Below are 23,706 nucleotides of genomic sequence, written 5' to 3' on the forward strand. Positions count from 1 at the left end.
TTGTTATTTTGAGACAGGATCTTGCTAATTTGTTTAAGGTCTTGCAAAATCACTGGGATTGGCCTCTAATTTGCCTCAGCCTCCTGGGTTCCGGGATTATAGTCTGGAAGCAATTCTAGAGAACTGGTATTTCTTCCTTAAATGTTGGTCAGAATTCATTGGTGAATTCACCAGGGCTCTCTGCTCCTTTTTAATGTATGATTCAGACCATTTTTAAAAAAGATTTTTTTTAGTTGTTGATAGACCTTTATTTTATTTATTTATATGTGGTGTTGAGAATCAAACCCAATGCCTCACACATGCCAAGCAAGTGCACTACCACTGAGAAACAGCCCCCAAACCATTTTTGAAGATGTCTCATGGAGCCCAAGCAAGGCCAGTGTAGGGGAGCATAGTACTCATTCCCCTCTACCATCCATCACATCTTTAGTAACTGACAGTGATTTTTGCTTTCTTCCATTTTTACATAGGAACAGTTGTTGGCGTTGCTCTATGTTCCCCTTCTTAAAGCTCTTCTGTCACCTTTCCCTTTTCCTCTAATCCTTCAGCTCTGCTTTCCACAGAGCTCTGCCTCCAGGCCCATTTCATCTTCATGAGATGAGAAGAATGAGGTTCAGAGAAGTCAAAACCCTGTTCCAGCTCTCTGAAGTAAGTACATGTGAGGTTGTGGTGAGCTAAGGTGTTCAGATGCCTACCAGACAGCGGTCAGGACACAAGAAGGGCATCTATCTGGGTGGGTGGGTGGGTGGGTGGGTGTACACCATGCACATGTGTAGTATGTGAAAGTCATGTTACTTTAAAAATCTCTTTGTTGGTTTTAACTGGCAATTTATATGTAGTGTGAGCTTGATTTTTTTCAAGAAATAACTCATTTATTTCAAAACAAGTGGATGGAATTGCAAATTTCCTGTTTTCATAATAAGTTTGCTGTATTTTACTGACCAAAAAGTTAATTTACAAGACTCATTTTTTAAATAACAGACCCTTGCTCTTCTAGGTGAGGTCAAGATTTGATCAGTAGTTCTTTCTCCAAATTTTGTCTTCTCTTTTCGTAAGCCTCAGGTTTCTGTTACTATAATAACCTAAAAAAAAAGAACTAAAGAGTTCTATACTTCTGCTGTCTCTCATGATTTTTCTCATTAAGGTGGGAATGTGTAGGAATGAGGTAGGAATTAGGTAAAAAAAGAAAGAGGAGGAAAGGGGAGAAAAAAAGGAAAAAACTTACTATATTGGTATATTGTTTTTATTCAATACATACAGCCATTCACATTCTTACATACTGCATGTATTCCCCCATACTACCATAAGTTTGATCAAACAATATAGATATAAGTGCTCACGTAGGCCAGTTAATGAATTAATTTAAAACAAATTTTAGCTGAGCAAATGCATGATAAGTTAATTCTGGGAAAAGAAGCTAAAATATCTGTAACCTCATTGGTTTCCTAAAAACTTTCCTGTCAAAACTTATTTAGTCAATGAATTAAATGTCAAAAATGTAAAACTATATTTTTAATGCTATATGAACAACATTTATAAAACAACAATCTTGATTCTTAAAAAGTTTTTGTTATACCTACTAAATTACATATTAAAATTAAATATATATTTTTTCCTAGATGATACAAAATAATAAGTGTTTAGTTTAATGGACTTCAGTTTATTCTGAAAGTATTAGCAAAAATTTAAGACTAGCAAATGTTACAATGTTTTATATTAAGTTCTTAAAACATCAAGGTATAATAAAATCTTTTTAAAATCTAAAAGATATCACCATATTCTGGAATTTTGTTTTGTAACAGGAAGATTATTCCTACAAAGAGCAAAGAACAGAAGATTCTTGAAGCTTATTCTGTTGATCTTCTAGTTCAAAATCTCACAGAAATTCCATCCCACCATGGGGCACACAGGAAGTGATGTTAGTGGATGTCAGGGAGGAAGTGATCAGTCCCAAGACATTGGGATGTTACCAGGCCAACAAGGGAAAGGGTAATAGAGGCCATGGTTGTGTTTACTGACCATGTGTTTAACACCCTAGAGAAAGGCAAGAAACAAAACCCAACGCTTCCACCGTCTATGCCACAGCAATGCCAAATATGCTGCAAGATGAATTGTTCTGTAAAAATCTATATTAATAATATACAAATGGGAGCCTTATAAATACAGCCCTGATTTGTATTATAGTTAGCTACTAAAAATGTCATTGTAAAAATTACACCCAGGTTTATTTGAGCTCTGCTGGTGTCGATGCAGCTGGAGATGCTTCTGGGCCTGCAACACAAAGTAAATACATGAGTAGACAAAGGCAATGTTTTAAATACATTTTTAAAAAATCACTTATTAATTTAAAATAAAAGAAAGTAACATTTCTGTACCTGTTCATGAGAACTGAACCCAAAGTTTACACAAAAATTAGCATAGAGTCTTACTTCCCAGGACCAGTTGTACATGGAAAACATGAGAAAACAACTTTGGCACTGGGAGAAAAGGACAAAGTGCCCCATGAATGACATTTACTTTCTGAGTCATGCTCATCCATGCCGGAAAGATTCTGGTAACAACATGCTGAGCATAACTGAACAGTGTGAGCACAGTCTCAGGAAGGCGACTGCACTTAAGTCATGTGCCTCTTCCTCAGCTGGAAAGCAGACTCTATGCAGCCTCTGCCCCTCTCTTCCAAGTCTCATGTCCCTTCACAAATGTGAGCAAGCCTGCCAAAGTATAAAGCCGAATCCGTAACCTAAAGGTCACCTTTCTGACACAACACAGCATTTACGCAGGTACAGGGGTAAAGTAACAATAATCATCTTGTGTCCCCTGGAAGGAAGAAAATATTAATAAGAAGCCTGGACTAGATTTATTTCCAGAAAGTTATGGCAGGAGCTCAAAGTGGAGCATTTTCTAGCCAGAAGGAAAAAGGCACCATCTGGTTTGGAAATGTTGTTTATAAAGTTTAAACCACAGTGGACATGGGGAGAAATAGGAAACAGAAGAAGTCAGGAAGTGGCAGAAATAAAAAGGCAATGCGAGTGAGAGAGAATGTGGCCCCATCAGCCCCAGCACAGGGGGAGGGAGGGGGCTGGGTTTCCATGGTGCAGTCCTCCTTGCTCACATCCACCAAGCACTTTTCTCAGATTATAGGCACTTGGCTGTTTATTGTAAATTTTGTTAATTTTGGATGGTTAAATATCTCTCTGGAACCAAACAGGTCATGTTGCTAACATAGCCCATGGGTTACTTAATACCTAAATGATGTATTTCCTGACAGAAACTTGATAAACTTATACCAATACTGAGTGGTAGTCCTTTGACTGTATTTTGTTAGTGAGAAAGAAAATTTTATCTACTCAAAACCATTCACCCTAACATATTCCATGCGGGTGAACCTCTGCAGTCACTACGTGTGCATTTCTAAACTGGGTGTGTGTGTGTGTGGGGGGGATATTCCTAAAAAGAACAATCTAAGCCCAAAGTTAACAGAAGGAAGGAATAATGATCAGACAGGAATAAATGAAATAGATACTTAAAAAACAATAGAAAAGACCAATAAAGCTGAGAGTTAATTTTCTGAAAGCAAACTGCAAATATTTAACTAGACCAAGAAAAAAATAGAAGACTCAAGTAAAACCAGAAATGAAAGAGAAACTGGGTGCGGTGGCACAGGCCTTTAATCCCAGTGGCTCAGAAGCCTGAGGCAGAAGGATTGCAAATTCAAAGCCAGCCTCAGCAACTTAGTGAGGCCCTAAGAAACTTAGTAAGACTCTGTCTCAAAATTGAAAAAAAAATAAAAAAATAAAAGACTGGAGATGTGGCTTAGTGGTTAAGTGCCTCTGGTTTCAATCCCTGGTGCCAAAAGAAAAAAAAAAAAAAACAATATGAAAGAGGACACGTTACATTGATACCACAGAAACACAAATGCTCATGAGATGACTTATGAACAATTACTAACAAATTGGACAACCTAGAAGAGATGGGGAAATTCCTGCAAACTTAAAACCTATCAGGATTGAATCATGAAGAAACAGAAAACCTGAACAGATCAATAAAGAGGAAAGAGACTGAATCCTTTATATCTGTAATAATAAGTCTCCATCACAGGAAAGTCCAGGACCTGATTACTTTACTGCTGAATTCTATAAAATATTCAAATTTCAATTCTTATTAAACTCCTCCAAAAAAGTAGGGGGAGAAAACACTTTCAAAACATTTTATGAAGCTGGGCACAGAGGTACATGCCTGTAATCCCAGCAGCTCAGGAGGCTGTGACAGGAGGATCTTGAGTCCAAAGCCAGCCTCAGCACTTAGCAAGGTCCTAAGCAACTCAGCAAGACTCTGCCTCTAAGTAAAATACAAAATAGGGCTGGGAATGTGGCTCAGTGGTCGTGTGTTCCTGAGTTTAATCCCTGATACCCCCCCCCCCCCCCCCCAAAAAAAAAAAAAAACATTTTATGAGATCCACACTACCCTCATACTAAAACCAGACAAAGATATTACAAGAAAATTACAGGTGAATATCCCTGATGAACAAAGATACAAAAACCCTCATCAAAATACAAGCAAGCTAAAATGAGCAGCACATTAAAGAGCACTATTATCAAACAGATTTACCCCTGGGATGCAAGAATGATTCAAAACACACAAATCAATAAATGTGATTTACCACATTGCTATAATAAAGGATGAACACTATGATCTCAGCATACCACAGTGATACAGCCACATTAATAGCAGCATAATTTACAATAGCTAAATTATGAAATCAACCCAGATGCCCATCAATAGGTGAATGGAATAAGAAATTGTGGAATATGTACAATGGAGTTCTACTCAGCTATAAAAAAGAACAAAATTATGGCATTTGCTGGGAAATGTATGGAAATGGAGAATATAATGCTAAGTGAAATTAGTTAAAATCAGAAACTCAGAGATCCAATGTTTTCTCTCACATGTAGAAGCTAGAGTAAAATAAAGGAAAGGAGGAGGGAAGGATATGATAACATAAAGACCCAATTAAATCACTGGTCACAGCAGTCTGAGCCTGTAAGCCCAGCAGCTCAGGAGACTGAGCAGGAGGTTCCTAAATTCAAAGCCAGCCTCAGCAACTTCCCGAGGTCCTAAGCAACTCAGTGAGACGCTGTCTCTAAATAAAATATAAAAAAGGATATGGCTCAGTGGTTAAGAGCTCCTGGGTTCAAACTTTGGTACCAAAAAAAAAAAAAAAACCCATAAAACAATCAAATACAAATTAATAGAAGAGTGAAAGGAAGTCTATCAGAGTAGAGGAAGGGAAATTGGAGAGGGAGAGAGAATGGGAGGGAAAAGGGGGAAAGGAAATGGGGGGGAATCATGAACTGAAAGAGATTTCCATGCATGTATAAGTTTGTCAGGATGAACCCAAATACACTGTAACTACAAAACTATAATAATAATAATAATAATAATAATAAGAAGAATAAGAAGAAGAAGAAGAAGAAGAAGAAAACTATGTGATCTCCTCAACAGACATAGAAAATATATTTGATAAAATTCAACATTGTGACCTGATAAAAACTCTCAACAGATCAATTATAAAAGGACTGTTCTTCAAGATAGTAAATGCATATATGACAAGTTCTTAACTAACATCATAAAAAATGGTAAAAAGGTGGAAGTTTTTCCTCTAAGATAAGGAATGAGTCAAGGACACCCAATCTCATTACTTCTATTCATTATTGTACTAGACATCCTAACTAGACAATTAGGCAAGAAAAATAGATAAAATTCATCTAAGTTGGAAAGAAAGTAGTTAAACTTTGCTGACAATATAATCTTATTTATAGAAAACCCCAAAGGACAACATGAAAAAAATCTGTTATAACTGATTAAAGAATATATTAAACTTGCAGAATGCAAAATCAACATCCAAAAATCAGTAGTAGCATTCTATACATTTAACAAAGAACTATCCAAAAGAGAAACTAACAGATCAATCTGATTCTCAGCAACATCAGAAAGTTACTTGGGATTAAATTTAATCAAAGAGATGCAAAGCTTATACACTGAAGTCATTGATGAAAGAAATTAAGATACAAATACATGGAAAGATATTCCATATTCATTGATTATAGGAATTAATATTGTTAAAATGTCCATCCTGTTCAGAAATATCTACAGATTTCAATGAAATCCCTATCAAAATTCCAATGACATTTTTCACAGAAACAAAAAGAAAAACTCTAAAATTCATATAGAACCATAAAAGACCAAGAATAGCCAAAGCAATCTTGAGCAAAAATAACAAAGCTGGAAGCAATGTGCAACCTGATTTCAAAATATATTACAAAGCTAGAGTAATCAAAACAGCATGGTACTGGTACAAAAATTGACATGTAGAACAATAGAATAGGAAGAACCTCCAAACAAACTCATACATTTAAAGTCAACTGATTTTTAACAAATGTAACAAGAATACACAGTGAGAAAAGGACAGTTGATTCATTAAATGTTGTTGGGAATACTGGATATCTACATTCAATAGAATGGAAATTGAACCCTCACTTCACACCATATATAAAAATCAAAGGCCTGAACTATAAAAGTAAATAGAAGAAATACAGGGGAGAATCTCTCAAATGTTAGTCTTGGAAATGACTGTGTGTATAGAACACCAAAAGCACAGGCGACAAAAACAAATAAGCTCACACCCAACTAAAAACGTATGCACTGCAAACGAACCAATAAGCAAAATGAAAATACAGCCCATATAGTAGGAGATTATATTTGGAAACCATACATGTGATAAGTGATTAATATCAAAATAAAAAATGGGCAGGCAAAGGACCCGACAGATATTTTGTTCTAAAGAAGACATACAACTAGCCAGGAGGCATGTGAAAAAATTCTCAACATCACTATTATCAGGGAAATGAAGGTTAAAATCACAATGAAATGTCATTCCATATTGGACAGAATGGTTGGTTTAAAGAAAATGAAAGAAAAATGTTGGCAAGGATGTGGAGAAAAAGAGATCTTTGCATACTGTTGATAGGACTGTAAATTAGTACATCCATTAAAGAAAACAGTATAGAGGTTCCTCAAGAAACCAAAAACAAATCTACCACATGATACAGCTATCTCACCACTGTTTATATATCCAAAGGAGATGAAATCAGTATATCAGAGAAATATCTACACTCCCGTTTTTAGTGCAACATTGTTCACAGTAACCAAGATATGGAATCAACCTAAGTGTCATCAACAGATGACCAGATAAAGAAAAAAATGGCATACATACACAATCGAATACTATTCAGCCATGTACAGAGATAATTCTGTTATTTGTGACAACATGAATGTTACCTGGAGGACATGATGCTAAGTAAAATAAGCCAAGCACAGACAAAGACTATATGATCTCACATGTAGAATCTAAAAATGTTAAACTTAGAAGCAGAAAAGTAGAAAGATGGCTATCAGAGGCTGGAGCTGGGGTATTGGAAGTATTTGATAAAGAATAGAAAGATGTTGGTCAAAGTGTATCAAGTTTTAGTTAGAAGAAATATATTCTAGAAATCTGCTACACAGCAAGGTGACCAGTTAATGATAACAGATTGCATATTTCAAAAGTATATATGGCACAGGCTTTTGGAGTCAGAATACATGCAGTTTGGAGAAGGCTTCTGAAGGCTGCTCAGAGGCTGCAGTCTCAGATTTAAGGACTCTCTGCCCATTGATTTTTTTGTGTAAAACTCTTTGTATTTCAGTGCAGATCCATTTCTCTATAAATACTCACTTGGAGGAGAAGACTCTGCAATAAAGAATAAATCATTTTTCAGTTTAATGGGAAAGTCCAAGTATTAAAGTAACTCTTAATTATTTGAAGAATTAGTAAAAGATTGTGTTACTTAAAACAACAGTAAGTCATAAAACACCATCAACTTAGTAAAGTTCAAAAGGGCACTTTGAAACCATATTTTGTGCAAACTTGTCACTCATCTCCTCCATCAGGATAAAGGAGAGAGTCAGCCTGTTAATTGGCAGATGTCCCTCCACCAAAACAGCCAGAAACTGGCTGTGGAAAGCCATGCAGAGAGCTGCTCACAAAAAACAACAACAAAAAAAAATTTGGAACAAGCCCTTCAAATCCTTCAAATGCCTGAGCAGACGTGACATGCCTTCTTCCCCCTAATTAAAGAAATAAAGACCCAAAAACAAACTAATAAGCCCAGGGGCAAGTGGTCAATAATTAACAGAGCCATGGAAAAAAAGCATAATACTCGATAGGCTTTAAGGTGCACACATCCAAGAAAATGAGACTAATTCTCCCAGTGACTCTTGAAAAACAAAAATATAGTGTTCTGAACATTTAATTACAGAGAAAGTTCTAAATTATTCAAAACTTAAGACATGCTGATAATGGAGCAATTTCAAATTTTTGAGTTTGAATTTGACATTCTTTTTGAGAAATAAAGGGCTTTCTGAGAAGCAATCTTGAAGAAGACTGGCTGTTTATGTCAAAGACCAGCATTGTAGGACCATAACTGTTTGGATTCAGGAGACTAACATTGATATTATTTTATACATTAAGTGTTTGTTACCCTACATGGAATATCAAAATTTCTAATGAAAAAAAAAATGTGAAGCCCCAGAAGTCATGGATTTTTCTTACATATTAGCTTTGCTTGTATTTTCCTTATGTTTATCTGTAACCTTAATACTCCTGTGGTTTGGAAACATAATTTCTCAATTACTTATTTTCCATTATGAGATGCAACGTGAGATAATAAAGTTGCCTGCTGCCACCCCAATTAATGAAAATCTGCAGGACATACCACTTGCCGGGTGCACCTCATCTTGAGCTTTCTCAGAGCCTTCAGGAGCCTCTGGATCCTGGGGTGTCTCTGTATCCTGGGACCCTTCTGGATCCTGTGTGGACTGAGATGACACTGAGGACCTGGACGTCTTTGGCGTCTTCTTGTCGGAATCAGCTCGCTGCTGCTGTAACCATTCATCTTTATAGCCATTGCTAATAAGTTTGGAAAAGTTTGTTGGGGAACTGGTTTTTTGACCAGGCCTCAAAAAGAAAAATGAATGTTAAACTTAATTACAAAGGTTAATGAAAAAACCAGAAACAATATTCAGGGAACACACTGATAATAAGTCAGCTGCCTAACTAGCTCTTAAAGCATAAGGGAGCTCTTGAGCATTCTCTCTTCCATTCCTTCTCTCTCTCTCTCTTTTCTGACTCTCCCATCTATCTTTATCTCTCTGGGTATGTCTCCCTTTGTCTGTCTCTCCTTCTCCATTTTTAAGGATAAAAATCATATTTTAAAAGTATCCCTTGTACATGGGTGAGAATATGTTTATTCCAGTTTCCAAAACTTTTCTTGCTGTTAGCCAATTACAAGTTAATAATCATTCAAACATTTGACAGGGAAATCTTCAAAAACACCACTGTCTAATCCACAATGGATTGCTCAGAATTATCACACCTTTAAATAATGATTTTTTTTTTCTTAATTAGTTCTCTCTTGTCCTTATTAAAGATTATCTGCCACCATTTTGACATGGCTTTATCTCCTATCATTTGTCACTGTTCACTTAGACTTTCACCAGCTGCTGGAGCTCCATGGATCAGGGCAGTTGACGTGGTGGAGGCTGCGTGAGTGTTCAACTCAAGCAGGTGATGAGTGCAAAAATACCTGTTCCCTATGAGCCTCAAGTTTCTTACTTATAAATCACTTCATTGTCAAGAGTATTATTCTAATGGTTTTCTCCCTCTCCACCCCTTTCCATATTTACATATATATGTCTTTTTTTTCTTTCTCTCCCTCCCAGTCTTATGGCATTTATTACAGTGTAATTAATATAACTGGTTTTCCCCCATTGGATGAGAGCTATTTGAAGAATTAGTCAGGCAATTAATGACATCTATTTTAGCTGTGTACCAGAATTCTGGGAAAGGGAGGAGACACATAGGCCTCAGAGTTTCCCTTTCCAGCCAGAAGATCAACAGATGGCAGCATGCCTAATGTACCCTCCAGCTGAACACAGAGCCAGATGCTCACAGGCACAAACCTCTGGGTTAAGGTCTTGGTGACAGAAAACATCAAGAGAAGCAGCATGAGTGTGCAAAGATGAGTGGCCCAAAATGCAAACTTGCACAGCAAACAATGCAGAAGGGAAGACATGCGCTCAAAGTTGCAAAATCAATGTCAGGAAGAAATGAAAGCACAGCTGTGGGGAGAAGGCGAGGCTGGGTCAGAGCCTTGTGGGCTGGACTGCAGGAAGTTGTCTGGATGTTGTCATTGTCATGCTTGGACAGAAGTGGGAAGAGCAACTCCAAATCTCATTTATAGATCTGTCAGCATAGTTTGAGCACTTACATGGGAGGGAAAGACAGTCTGCTTCCAGCAGTGTCTTTAGGGCCAAGCGGGGTCCCCGTTTTGCTTGGATATTTTGAGTTAATGGCTGGCAGCCTCACCTGTATGCAGAAACACAAATCCCCAAGTCAAGAGATGAAAATTCACCAAGAATAGCAAACAAACAAACTGTATAGGACTAGCCTTTCAATGCGGTATTTAATAGATTTAGTTACAATGAAATGTAACCCAACAATAATCCCATTCAACAAAAGGGCTTTGTAAAAGGGACAAGGCGTTGCATTCTAGTAAAGATGCCATCTACTCAAGAATGAAATGATTAACAACTGGGCTGGGGATGTGGCTCAAGCGGTAGCGTGCTTGCCTGGCATGCGTGCGGCCCAGGTTTGATCCTCAGCACCACATACAAACAAAGATGTTGTGTCCACCGAAAACTGAAAAATAAATATTAAAATATTCTCTCTCTCTCTCTCTCTCTTTAAAAAAAATAAAAAATAAATAAATAAAGAAAGAAAGAAAGAAAGAAAGAAATGATTAACAACTTATTGGGAAATGCTGGAGGCTCTATGAGAGGTCCCATCCAGATGGAACTTCCAGAGGAAATTGGAACATATGTTCCCACAAAAGCCATGCATGCCAAGGTTCACATCGGTTTTAGTAATAATCACCAAGAACTGCAAGTGACCTGAATGTCCATTGACAGGTGAATGGACAAATTGCACCATAATAGTACAAATGGCCCATAACGAAACACCTCTCCACAATACAGAGGAACCAGGCTCAGACACTCCTAACAGTTTGGCTGCATCGCAAATGCATAAGGCCACGTGGCAGGTGGCAGAGCCAGGTGTCAAGGACTACATAACACTAAAAAAACGGATCATTGCCTGCCAGGGTTAGGAGTCATGAGGTGTTGATGAAAAAGGGGCTGAGAAACTCGGGTGGTGACAGAACTGCTCTATAGCTCAATGGCTGTGGTGTTCACACAACGCATACATTAGTCAAAACTTATCCAACAGTACTATACAAACAGCGACCTGTATTCAATTTGTATCTTATTTTTAAAAACAATATAAATGGTAGTAGAAACAGAAAAAAAAAAGCAAGCAAAACCCATGGAAGTATATCAGCATTTACAAGAAGAAAAGATGCTAACAAAACCCTTCTAATCACCCAGCAAGTGAGCAAGATCCTTTGAGTTCTGGCTAACAACCAGTAGCATATTTGCCTTAAATACTCTCAAGCATCTTTCACATGCTAAGGGAGGGGTCAGGGCATGGTTGTGGAAAGTGCTGCATCCCATAATCTTTCCTAGGACATAGATGACAGGCTACAGAGTGGCAGGAGGAAATTCTAGTACAACCTGCTAGTTCAGTGTTGTGATACTTCTCAGGTTCAAGTTCTCACTGTACCTTTGCCAAAAGGACTTATAAGATACAAGAAGAAAATCAAATCAAAGAACTCCCCCACCTTAGCCTAATAAATACTCCTAGGTAATCTTTGTCCTAAGTGAGGATGATGTGATCTTGCTGAGGCAGTCTGGGCCCTTCTCCGATGTGGCTCATGCCTAAGTTACCCAATACCCCATGCCTTCAGCTGTTACCTATTCAGTGTCAGTGTCTTGAACTCTTGGACATCATCACTCCTCAGCATGCTAGGCAAGGGAAGGCAGATTGGCTTCAGGCATTTGTGCAGCCCTCAGCACAATTTTTTAAAGTGGTTACTAAATAAATAACCACATTTAATTTGTCAGTGATGCAGCATTTACTGTTTTAAAATTTCTCTAGCTCTGTACTCTAACTGTGGTTAACATCCATGTGCTCAAGATTTCAGCTCAGTGTAACTGGTCACTTATATAACACTGAGAAACAGGCCTGATCCCTAAGAGTCCATTCCACTTTCATACACATGCTAATGGCCCAAAGCCAGAATGACAGTGGAACACTGGGGATGGCTTGAAGAATAAACAAGCGGCCCATTGCAGCCAACTCATGCTGTACTTCGTACTCAGCCACCCAAGTCTCCAAATAAACTGAGGGTCCTCTACATACCAGGATACTGATAAGTGAGGCCTGGGAATCAGTAGGATGTGCCTAAGATACACCTAGTTTCCTCAATACTCAAATAACAATGGTGTTGGCTCTCGTTCTCAGTATCAAAACAGTATTGCCATATTTAATACAAACTTCATTATTTCACTCATAAATCCCAATGTCTCAAACACAAAGACTAATTTCAGACCTTAGTGCTAATAGCAATGTCAAGCCCTCAATGGGGCCAGGGGCCTTACTGTGGTCCCTGGAGATCCTGGAGGTACCCAAGAGGAAGCCAGGAGACCAGACAGGCTTCTATCAAGAGATCTCAACCACCCATCAACCAATTCAGTCTCTCTGATATGCGGATGCTCACACACAATGGTAGGGTGGGGGATAGAAGTTCATTGGAGTAGACAAAGGGGAATAAGGGAAGGGAGATTGGGGAAGGGAATAGGAAAGACAGTAGAATGAATTGGACATAACTTTCATATATGAGTATGTGACCAGTGAAACTCCACATCACATAACAACCACAAAATGGGATCCTAATTAGAATATCATACTCCATATATTATATGTATAATATGTCAAAATATACTCTATTGTCATGTATATCTAAAAGGAATAGATAAAAAATACTAAGTATTGAATATAGAGTATTAGGAGACACGTCTCCAAAATTACTCTTTTATAAGACAACTAGCAAACCTGTCTTGGAAATTGATTACCACTTTGTAAATATTTGCACATTCAAAAAATGCAAATTGCCTAAGAAGTCTTCAGTTCAGAGATCTGTCTCCCCTTTGTAATCAAATATACCCCTGGGAGTTTGTACAGAAAAAAAGAATTCCTTTTCTCTTACTTTATTTCTAGTGAGGAAATTCCAGGAAAAAATTCAACTTAAAGACTTAAAGTGCAAAGATATCAGAAGCAAGATATCCTTCCTACATGTACCAAATCATAGTGCTATGCCAGATTTCCCCTACATATGTATTAACTGGTTGAAAAACAGTTAATAAAAGGTAACCTTACCTATAAAATCAATATTTACAAAAAGAAAATGACAACAGTGTCAGGCTTGCCTTTTAGTAGAATGAAACTTAAAATTCTGAGTACAAGAACAATGTTATGGGCATCTTAAGACACACTGGCAGGAGCTAACAAGTTCATCCCTTAATTACTCAGGGAGACATGGAAACAAAGCAGATGCAGATGCCATCTATTTATGAGGGCACCTTTTTCTTCTCCTTTTCTAGTTCCTCGGCCTCTCTTTGCCAAACCGTTTTCATGTCAAAGTCAAAGGGCCCTCTTCTGGATTCATAGTTACTGTTGGCCTGACCAGGGTTGAATTCTTCATACACCATGTAGTCTGGCATGGAGACCACAGGAACTCTGCAGGAACAGAAGGGACAGTTATGGCCTGGTACCTAGCACCATTTCATTCTCTCTCTCTTCTCTTCTCAACCCCTTTCCCACTCTTTATATAGGAATCATCCATCTTCCTCAAAGACACAGATGGCCTTCCCCCACTCTGCTCATGCTGAATAAACTCATGCACCCTTCTCCAGGACAGCCCCCCAGGATCAGGAGGTCAACTCAGAAATCAGTCTCATGTGACTAAAAATAGGTATATTAAAATACAAATTTATGAAGCAGATAACTTATAATTATTTCTTTTAGAATAGCATCTACTATTTTGTCCTGTTCAAAGAGCTAAACATCCCTAAACATTTACCACTTAACATTATAATTAAGATAATAATTTTTTGTTGGACAGTCATTTTTAATGTGTGTGTTTAAATTTAAATTTAAACTTAAACTGATCTTCCCACACTGACACCATACCCGGAAGAGACATCTCCAAATTTCTCTGCACCCCTTTCTGTTTTACAGTGCCTCATTCATTTTTCCTACTGCACTTAGTACAAATTATTCTTGTGTGTGTGTGGCAGGGGTCGGGGGGCGGGGGTCAACCCAGGACCTTATGCAAGGCAGGCAAACAGAATATTCATTTTTTAAAATGAGAGAAGTCTAATATTCCCATGCCTTAGGCATGGCATAAATTTTATGTGTTCTTTTTACCTATCCAAACAAACAAACAAAACACAACAAAAGCAGGAAAATCAAAATCCTGAAATATGGAGATTTCTTGGAAAGCTGGGAATGGAGCCACCATTTGACCCAGCTATTCCCCTTCTTGGTCTATTCCCTAAAGACCTAAAAAGAGCATGCTACAGGGACACTGCTACATGGATGTTCATAGCAGCACAATTCACAATAGCAAGACTGTGGAACCAACCTAGATGCCCTTCAATAGATGAATGGATAAAAAAAATGTGGCAGTTATACACAATGGAGTATTACTCTGCATTAAAAAATGACAAAATCATAGAATTTGCAGGGAAAAGGATGGCATTAGAGCAGATTATGCTAAGTGAAGCTAGCCAATCCCTAAAAAACAAATGCCAAATGTCTTCTTTGATATAAGGAGAGTAACTAAGAACAGAGTAGGGTCGAAGAGCATGAGAAGAAGATTAACATTAAACAGGGATGAGAGGTGGGAGGGAAAGGGTGAGAGAAGGGAAATTGCATGGAAATGGAAGGAGACCCTCAGGGTTATACAAAAGTACATACAAGAGGTAGTGAGGGGAAAGGGAAAAATAATACAAGGGGGACAAATGAATGACAGTAGAGGGGGTAGAGAGAGAAGAGGGGAGGGGAGGGGAGGGGAGGGGAGGGGGGATAGTAGAGGATAGGAAAGGCAGCAGAACACAACAGACACTAGTATGGCAATATGTAAATCAATGGATGTGTAACTGATGTGATTCTGCAATCTGTATATGGGGTAAAAATGGGAGTTCATAACCCACTTGAATCAAAGTGTGAAATATGATATATCAAGAACTATGTAATGTTTTGAACAACCAACAATAAAAAATTAAAAAAAAAAAATCACTCTGTGACCATGAACAGAACCCTCAGTCAGATGACACCAGATAATAGCTTAGAAGCATGTCTATGGTGGTCCTATCTTACAAGGAAAATAAAAACGAAAAACCAAAATGATTGTTCATGCTTTCTCTCAGTCCAAGAGAGGTGGTTTGGAGGGTCAAGTTTACATAACACAAACAGGAATTCATTTCAAACATTGTAGGGGACAACGGCTCCCTACAATTCTATAATCATTATAGAAACTTAGATGTACCTCCATTTCTAGCTGTATCTAGTGTATTTCATCTGTATCAGAAAGCTTTAGACAGGCTGCTGTTTCTGCAGCCAACAGACATGGGGATATCCCACGTGTCAGAAAACAGAAAATCTGAAGCTATTTACCAATAAGCAGCCAAAGACCCACACCTCAAGGGGGACACAAGATGCTCCATGTTTCTCCAACTTTGGTTTTCTGACAACTCTGCTATATTTCCTAAAGAGCTAGCTATTGAAAAATAGTACCTGGACCTGTGATATCACACACTTGCTATCAGTATTAGATATTTATATTTTTAAAAGTACAAATTGGACTATTTTTTCAATTAAAAAAATGTGGGTGCTTCAAGATACTCACTCATGCTGGTGGGCCGTGGGTGGCTTGCTGTGGTGGATGTACCAGTCGGGTAGGGCATAGGCCACCGGGGAGCCTTGCCTCGTGCCAGGGGCAAAATGCTTCAGCAGATCTCAAAAAGAATGAGACAGGGTTGCGTGTGGGCTTGTTGCTCACACAATAGAAGGCACAACCAGTGGAAGTGTAACAAGAGGAACTGTGCCATCACCCTGAGGTTGCCTCAGGACTGGGGGCTACCAGAGCATTCCTGACCCCCACCTGCCTCTGCATGGGCTAACAGGTGAAGGTCCAAAGGGTCCAGTTTCACATTCAGACAGGGATGACCCATGTGAACCACTCACCCCTATCTCTCTTTTCCTCAAGGATCTGGAAAGATCTCCTGGTCCTGAGCGGGCACCTTGCCAATATCATCACTACTCTCCTTAGGTCCCCAGAAGCTGTGCTTGCTGCTCCCTTACCTCAGTTACTCTAGGCCATTCTCTGAGCCTAGAACAATCCAAGCCTAGATGGCCTCTTTTATCATTGTCAGGCTGTCCTTGACTCTTCCCTCCACCCAATTCAACTATTTCCAGAAGAAGCCCTCCTCTTCAGGTTTCCAGGTGGGTGGTCCCTGGGGAATTTATCTTGGCTTTTCTAGCCAATCTGAAGGGGAAAAAAATCTCAAGGCTCCTTCTCAGAGACTCAGTTTTGTTCCTGGCTCACCAGCTGACTTTCTAGCTTCTATCCCTCCCCTTTGCTGCTATGAAAAGGCTTCTGGTGGGAAGAACTGATTTTGCCAGATAATCAACAGCAAAATGATAATAATAATACTCGTGACAGCAGAGAAAATGTATTGATTTAATAATCTCAGTAAGAAATTTTTAATCTCCCATTTTTCACTTCAAAAATTTTTATTAAATATTTCAGACTTGTAGAAAAGTTACAATAGTATGGGTTCCTCCTCTGACCTTCACTTCATTTTATCTGATCATTTTCTTTCTCTATGTTTTAATCATCATCAAAATTATTATCATTATGGGGCAATAACAAAATAAAAAACTCCTTGCAATAACAAAATAAAAAACTTGCCTGTAATCCCAGAAACTCAGAAGACTGAGGCACAAGAATCACAAGTTCAAGGACAGTCTTAGCAACTTAGGAAGACTCTCAGCAATTCAGTGAGACCCTATCTTAAAATCAAATATAAAAAGGACTTGTATATAGCTTAGTGGTAAAGAATCTTTGGTTTAACCTCCACTACCAAAAATATCATTGTGATTACTGTTTTCAGAACTGTTGGGTAATCTGTTGCAGACAGCATTTCCCTTCATCCTCAGTTTCAGTGGATGTTTCAAAAAGACAGTCCTTACATAATCACAGCATGATGATCAAACTGAGAATATTGCTATTTGTTATAATTTGAATTTTAAATGTTCCCCCAAAACTCATGTGTTGAAGGCTTGGTCTCCAGCTCATGGTGCTACTGGGAGGCAATGAAAATTTTAGGAGGTAGGGCCTAGCTGGATGAAGTAGGTCATTGGTGGTGAGTTCCTAAAGGTAATATTGGGAAGCAGCCCCTTATGTCTTTCTGCTTGGTGGCCGCAATGAAATAAGCAACGTTTTCTACCATGTGCTTCCATCATGATGCACTGCCTCACAGTCCCCAAAACAACTGGGCCAAGTGATCATGCATGGCAACTCCTGAAACTGTGAGCCAAAATCCACCTTTCCTCCTCCCCAGTTGTTTATCTCAGGGATTTTGTCAGAGTGTTGCAAAGATGACTGAGGCAGTATTGATGCAATACTTTTATCTAATTTACAGAACTCATTCCAATTTTGCCAGTTATCCCACTAGTGTTCTGTCAACCAATGGCAGGGGAAGGCAGTGTCTAGGTCTTCTACCTACTTTAGGCGTAGTCAGGTAAATGGGTTGTTATGGACTTTTTAATGTTAAAGCAGCACAGATATGGCCATTTTGTTTTTCATTATCCCTACGACATTCTCTGTATGGATGATAGCAGGCAAAGGGGAAAAAAGAAAAGTTTAGTATTTGTCATTGCCACTTTTCCCAAAGGCTAGCAGTGAGACATTTGGGAGATGTTCCCTCAACCCTCTGATCAGTGATTTCTACTGAACTCAATATGCCTCAGTTTTCAAATATTCAATCAGAACTTTTTCAATGAAATATTGCATTAAAATTGACTTTCATCAACATTACCATTGAAACATTATTTAAAATCTATATATAATAAGGATAGAGGAAATGACAATAAGCAAGAAAAAAAAAATTTTCACAAATTAGCCAGGAATTGGTTGAATCAAACAAGGGACATTACAGGGCAAAAGTAGATCTCTTGAAATGCACAATTTCCTGAAATTCTCCTTGCAATAACAAAATAAGGGGGGGGGGGGCCGATGGAAATAATGATTCCAAAGGTAACACTCAGAAAAAATATCTTACATAACCAATTGTGTGAATCCAAAGTCTTTTCAGTCTAACATCACAAAAACCATTTCCCCCTGGAGATTATACACATCTTCAACTTACTCAGTGAGTCTAAACTTCTAAAGGCCTTGGGCAAAAGTTATAGATTTTATAGTAAATATATTTTATATATTTTTGTATGGATGAAATTATAACACCCCTACCCTGCTCACAAAGCCACTGAGCATGCAGAGGGCTTACCAGGTCTGCCGCCTTGTTTTGCAAGCTTCACATATTCTGAGTCCGTTTCTTTTATCCAGTACTTCCTAGTCCCAGGTGTGTTCCCATTGTGTGATTCTTCCAGATTACTAAGTCCTGGGATCTGGGACGCTGGTGGGACATCCACAGCCTTCTCAGAGCGCTTTGTGGGCAGGTGGTAATACCAATCTAGACAGGAGGGAAGCAGAGCTTCACTGTTAAGTGTGGGTTGTAGGAAATGCTGGCATCAGGGAAGGGCTCCTGTCCCCTTTGAGACTGTGCAGACCAAGCAGTCAGGGCAGCACACATGACAGAGCAGAGCACATGAGCCCTCTCTGAACACCTGGGACCAGGAGGACAATTAAGTCCCTAGAGACCACAAAAATGCCAATCACCAGCCCAGGTGCAGTAATCCCAGAGACTCAGGAGGCTGAGGCAGGAGGATTGGAAGTTTGAGATCAGTCTGGGCCTTCCTGTCTCAAAACAGAAAATAAAAAGATCAGTGGACATAGGTTAGTGGTAGAATACTAACCAGAACTGCAAAATAATGATAATAACAATATGCCAACCACTCTTGCCAAGAGAAGGAAAAGCACCTCCTACTCAGCCCTGCCAGTCCTGTTTCTCTGATGTGGTTTGACCTTCCTCCCAAAGAGCCCCAGTTTCTTCCACTGGTGTGCTAACTTCCTAGACAGGTATCCAAGCCCAGCCTGTCTGCCTCAATCTCTCACCTACATAAAATGAAGACTTAAGTGTATTCCTAGTTATGCTGGAAGTATGCAATCCTTAAAAATTTTAATTCACACAGAACATTACAGGTAAGACTATGAAGTGTGTGGTAAAATGTTGACCAACATTTGATGAACTTAATATGTTAAAAATACTGAAATATAAATCCAGTCACAGGAACAATAGTCTGATTAAACATGTTTACCAATTTTACAAGAGCAGGAAGGCAAGCAAGGAAGCCTCATGAAATGAACACCTGTGATGGCAGCTCCTGCCTGGCTCCCTTCCACCACCCTGGCAGCAGACTGCAAACTGTTGTTTTGGAGTCAGCAACCCATTTCCACACAAGCCCCTCAACTGGCTTCACTGTGCTGGAGGCCACAGTGGCAAGAAAACGTATCAGAGGCCTGGATGAGTATTAAAGAGGGAAAGGAGGCAATGAGGGAATCATTTCACCAGAACAAACACATATTCTAGAAAATCTTCATAGGCCTGATATTCCTAAGGACTTTCCTTTGGGAAAGATTTAAGTTGGATGAGTATAGATCATGTGGCTTTTATTGTGACGTAGGCAAAATAGTGCAGGGAGCGGGAAGGACAGGAAAATGAGAGAGCTTGCCCCCTGTTCTTCCTCTGCACTGTGACATGAATTCAACACAGAAAGGGAAAGGAACTCTGTGTGCATGACCCAGAGAATTAAAGAGGCTGCCTAAGCCTTGAGCTGATGGAATCCAGAGCAGACCCTATAGGCTTGCCTATAAGGCTCCACGGAGAATAGATGGAGGAGCTTCTATAAATAGCTGGGGAGGTTGGCAAAATCTCAGGACCTGGAGTTGTTAGTGTTTATTTATGACCTTACAGAGAGAAGAGGTCTGGGGCATCAAGACTGTAGGTGATTTTAGCTACTTCTTTGCATTCAAAGTTGATTATTCAGATGCCCAAATGTAAGAAAAAAATCCTCACAACTGATTAAAAAGCTTATAAACAAAATCTAGGAAAAATACGATATTCAAAAGATTCAAATTCTTTGAGACACAGTGACAGAGTATATTTGATAGCACTTATCAGACTGTACTGTGACAAAATTCATGACATTAAGACAATACCCAGTTCATGACAGATGTGAGGCAAACTTTTTGTATCAGTGTGACTGTAACACAGTACCTAGATATTGGTTCAGCATTATTCTAGATGTTTCAATTAAGGTATATTTTTATATAAAAATAACATTTAAATCACTGGACAAGCCAGAGATGGTAGTGCACTTCTGTAATCCTAGAAACTCGGCAGGCTGAGGCAGAAGTGACTGTGTACGAGTTCAAAGCCAGCCTCAGCAACTTATTGAGGCCCTGAGCAACTTAGTGAGACCTTGTCTCAAAATTTAAAAAACAAATAAATAAAAAGGATGTTGATGTGGCTCAGTGGTCAAGTGCCTCTGGGTTTAATCCCTGGTACAAAAAAAAAAACCCAAAAAATTAAATCAGTGGACTTCGAGTAAAGCAGATGATCTTCCACAATATGGGTGAGCTCCATCCAATTATTTAAAAGTCTTAAGGAGAAGAATGAGATCCTCTGAGGAAGAGGCCTTTTGCCTCAGATGGATTTTTAACTTGAACTGCAATCTAGTCCCAGCCTGCCCTGCAGATTTCATCTTATTGCTGCATAATTGTTTGAGCCAGTTCCTTAAAATAAGACTCCCTTTCTCCATATATAGGTAGATATCCTATATATATCCTATTGATTATGTCACTGGGACAAACCTTAACAGTCATACATAGGAAAATAGTACTGAATCAATCAGTTTGCTCAGGGCCTGGAAACAAGAAGTTATCATCCTTTAAAGCTTGATAGCTTAGACATCCAATTTCTACTAAAGCTGGGTTCACTGCATAAAAATGAATGATATTTAACATGGAAAATCTTTTAAGTACCTAAAGGACATTAAACAGCTAAATCAATACTATAAGTTTTGGAAAATTAAAGAAACATTGGGAAAGCCTTAAAGAATTACACAAAAGATCACAGAAAATCAATCTACTAATTAAAAATAAGAATTTAGCAGCTTCATGCTCTGATCAGGTTCAGCTCAAAGATTTCCTCTCTTGGAGAGAGGATATTTGATTCTTGCTTTATTTTTCCTCTCTCTGTTTTGATTACTAATTAATCCACAGAGAACAGTGTATCTTCTACCTTCTCATTACTGGAAGCTTGGGCAAGCACTGAACTATAATCCATTTATAAATGAATGCAAAGGAGGAGCTCAGAGAGAAAGGGCTCAAATAAGTAAAAGAGTCACCACCTGTCTCACATACACGAAGGGATAGGGGGAGAAAGAGCTCCAGGAGAAGGCTGTCTAAGAATCCAAACCCTTCTCCTCCAATACACAGCATGGCCTGGGTTGCCAATAGTGGTAACAGTCACACCTATAAGTTCATTTAGAGTATATGAAGGGCCTTTGTTTCCTTTCTGAGCATATAAGAACTGCTCCAACTTGTCCCTTACATCTGAGCACCTGTACTCTCTTCTCTATTCTCTTCCTTCCAAAATAAAGTGGAGTAAAAACAAAAAGAAGACAGCATCTCAAGACTTCTTCCTTCCCTTCTCAACTTCATCCCCTGGTACATAAGCCATGAACCTCCACTGAATACTTGTTTTCTGCATCCAGCCACTTAAAGCAAGAAATATTTAATTTGGTTAGGGTTTTAGAAGTCAATAAAATACCTGGGAAAAACAACTGGGGGTGGGGGGAGTTCCCTAGTCGACATTCAGGAAAACAACGTGAGATTTATACAGGGTTAACTATTACAAAGAAATGTTCAAGCATTATTTCTAGCTCCCGACCTCCACCATCTGAACAACTCACTCACCACAGGGAGCGTAGCGGTGTGAGACACCCTGCACCTCCTTGCTGGTGTTCCTCATGGCCAGAAGCAGACAGCGCTGCGGGAAGAGACAGATAACGCACTTGTGAGGCATCTTCAGGCATAAAAGGTGGAGGCGGGCAGAACTTGCTAGATGCGGGGTCGGGGTGGAGTGGGGGACAGGGGACACTCTACAGATGCAGCTCCCAGGGTTCGCTGCTGGCCTGACTCCCTGCGAGCTGCATCTGCAGAGTTGCCCACCCCACTCCATCTAGCAAGTCCTGCCCACCTTCACCTCCTATGCCTGAAGATGCCTCACAACACACAAGTGCTTGTACATCCATGCAGGGTACACAGCAGGTACAAACGCACGCCAAACACCCAGCAAGGTTCAGTCCACACTGGATACACAACACAGCAGGGGCACATCATACAGGTTATACAGTCGGGACACAAGCAGCCAGGCACGTGAATGCATGCCGGGCGTACAGAAGGGGGCAGGTCGTGCGGATAAACAGCAAGATCAAGGAACCATCACAACAAGGAGAACTTGCACTCCCAGTACTCAGCAAGTACATATTGGGTATACCACAGATAATCAAAGGCTGCAGGACTTGGGATTGCACCAAGGTCCCGCGGTGGTCTCCGCCCCCGCCGGTCAGGCTCACCTGTCCGCCCAGGGTCTCCTTGGCTGCTGCCTACAGCACTCAGGACTAAATTTTGTGTGCGGCGGGCGGGTGGGCGGGAACCAACCCGAAACTCCCAGCGCGGCGCGAAACCACAACAGCCCCTCGTTGCCAGGGCAACGTCCAGCAGCCAACCCACAGGTGCAGTAAGAGTGCCACTGGCCAATAGGGGAAACCTGAGGAGTGCCAGTAGGCCAATCAGGACCTGGGCAGAGCGCAGGCGCCACCTGTCAACCGTCTGGAGCTTGGGGAGGGGTGGTCATTGGGGCTAGGGCGTGGTGTGACTATGGGGCGGGGCGGGGCCGGGCTTAGGACCTCCTCGTGTCACACCGCCCCACCCACCCACTGGAACCCCAGTTACTGCACAGTAGTCCAAAAACTGCACAGTGATCCAGAAAAACTAGGAATTTCCGCCACGCTCGCCAAGCAAGGGTAACTGACCTTAAGAAAAAAGCTTCAATAGATAAACCTTTACCAGGCAAATGAGAGAGTGATGTTGCATCTAACAAAAGAATTTAGAAAGAATTTGCTTACTAAGTCTCTTGCTTGTTTAGTGCATTAGAGAGAGAGAGAGAGAAATGCATACTTGGTAAAACTCAGCAAATGGACATTTCTGCCAGTTGCATATTAGTGGTAAAATTATCATGTAAATGTTCTTCCTTATACCTTCATTTTTGGGGAATATTCCTGTTTTGTAAGCCCAGGAACCTCTTTAAAAAGTTCTTAACTATATTTCTACAGTATAGTGTTTACAGTTTCAAACCCTTGACTTTAATAGTGAGCCTTTGCTGGATTAAGGTTCACAAAAA

The 23,706-nt window shown here is 39.6% G+C and overlaps 1 protein-coding gene across 3 annotated transcripts; it reads right to left on the reverse strand.

Annotated features, from left to right (window-relative positions):
* Positions 1 to 1,225: 1,225 nt before the first annotated feature.
* Positions 1,226 to 23,001, reverse strand: CUNH7orf57 (chromosome unknown C7orf57 homolog). 3 transcript variants are annotated; one of them, XM_058582000.1, is made up of 9 exons: positions 22,880 to 23,001; positions 22,218 to 22,290; positions 18,625 to 18,810; positions 15,963 to 16,071; positions 13,633 to 13,789; positions 10,365 to 10,462; positions 8,811 to 9,004; positions 7,772 to 7,786; positions 1,226 to 2,271 (listed from the first exon to the last, which is right to left on the reverse strand). In XM_058582000.1, exons 2-9 carry the CDS (start codon positions 22,270 to 22,272, stop codon positions 2,225 to 2,227), a joined length of 861 nt encoding a protein of 286 aa, XP_058437983.1. In that variant the 5' UTR covers positions 22,273 to 22,290; positions 22,880 to 23,001; the 3' UTR covers positions 1,226 to 2,224. The 3 variants fall into 3 exon arrangements, with proteins under 3 accessions (XP_058437983.1, XP_046307500.1, XP_046307509.1); XM_046451544.2 differs by having other exon boundaries at positions 8,811 to 9,052; positions 22,880 to 22,999; XM_046451553.2 differs by lacking the exon at positions 7,772 to 7,786 and having other exon boundaries at positions 8,811 to 9,052.
* Between the last annotated feature and the right edge of the window lie 705 nt (positions 23,002 to 23,706).

This window comes from Marmota monax, unplaced genomic scaffold (assembly GCF_021218885.2).
Source record: "Marmota monax isolate L192 unplaced genomic scaffold, Marmota_monax_Labrador192_F-V1.1 WCK01_AAM20220418_F8-fsc00342, whole genome shotgun sequence".
Taxonomy (NCBI): Eukaryota; Metazoa; Chordata; class Mammalia; order Rodentia; family Sciuridae; genus Marmota; species Marmota monax.

Coding starts and splice junctions, on each gene's coding strand:
- CUNH7orf57 (XM_046451544.2), bottom strand. CDS start 22,272: ATGAGGAACACCAGCAAGGAGGTGCAGGGTGTCTCACACCGCTACGCT. Junction 18,811..22,217: donor ACACCGCTACGCTCCCTGTG/GTGAGTGAGTTG, acceptor CCTCCTGTCTAG/ATTGGTATTACCACCTGCCC. Junction 16,072..18,624: donor AAAACAAGGCGGCAGACCTG/GTAAGCCCTCTG, acceptor ATTCTTTTTGAG/ATCTGCTGAAGCATTTTGCC.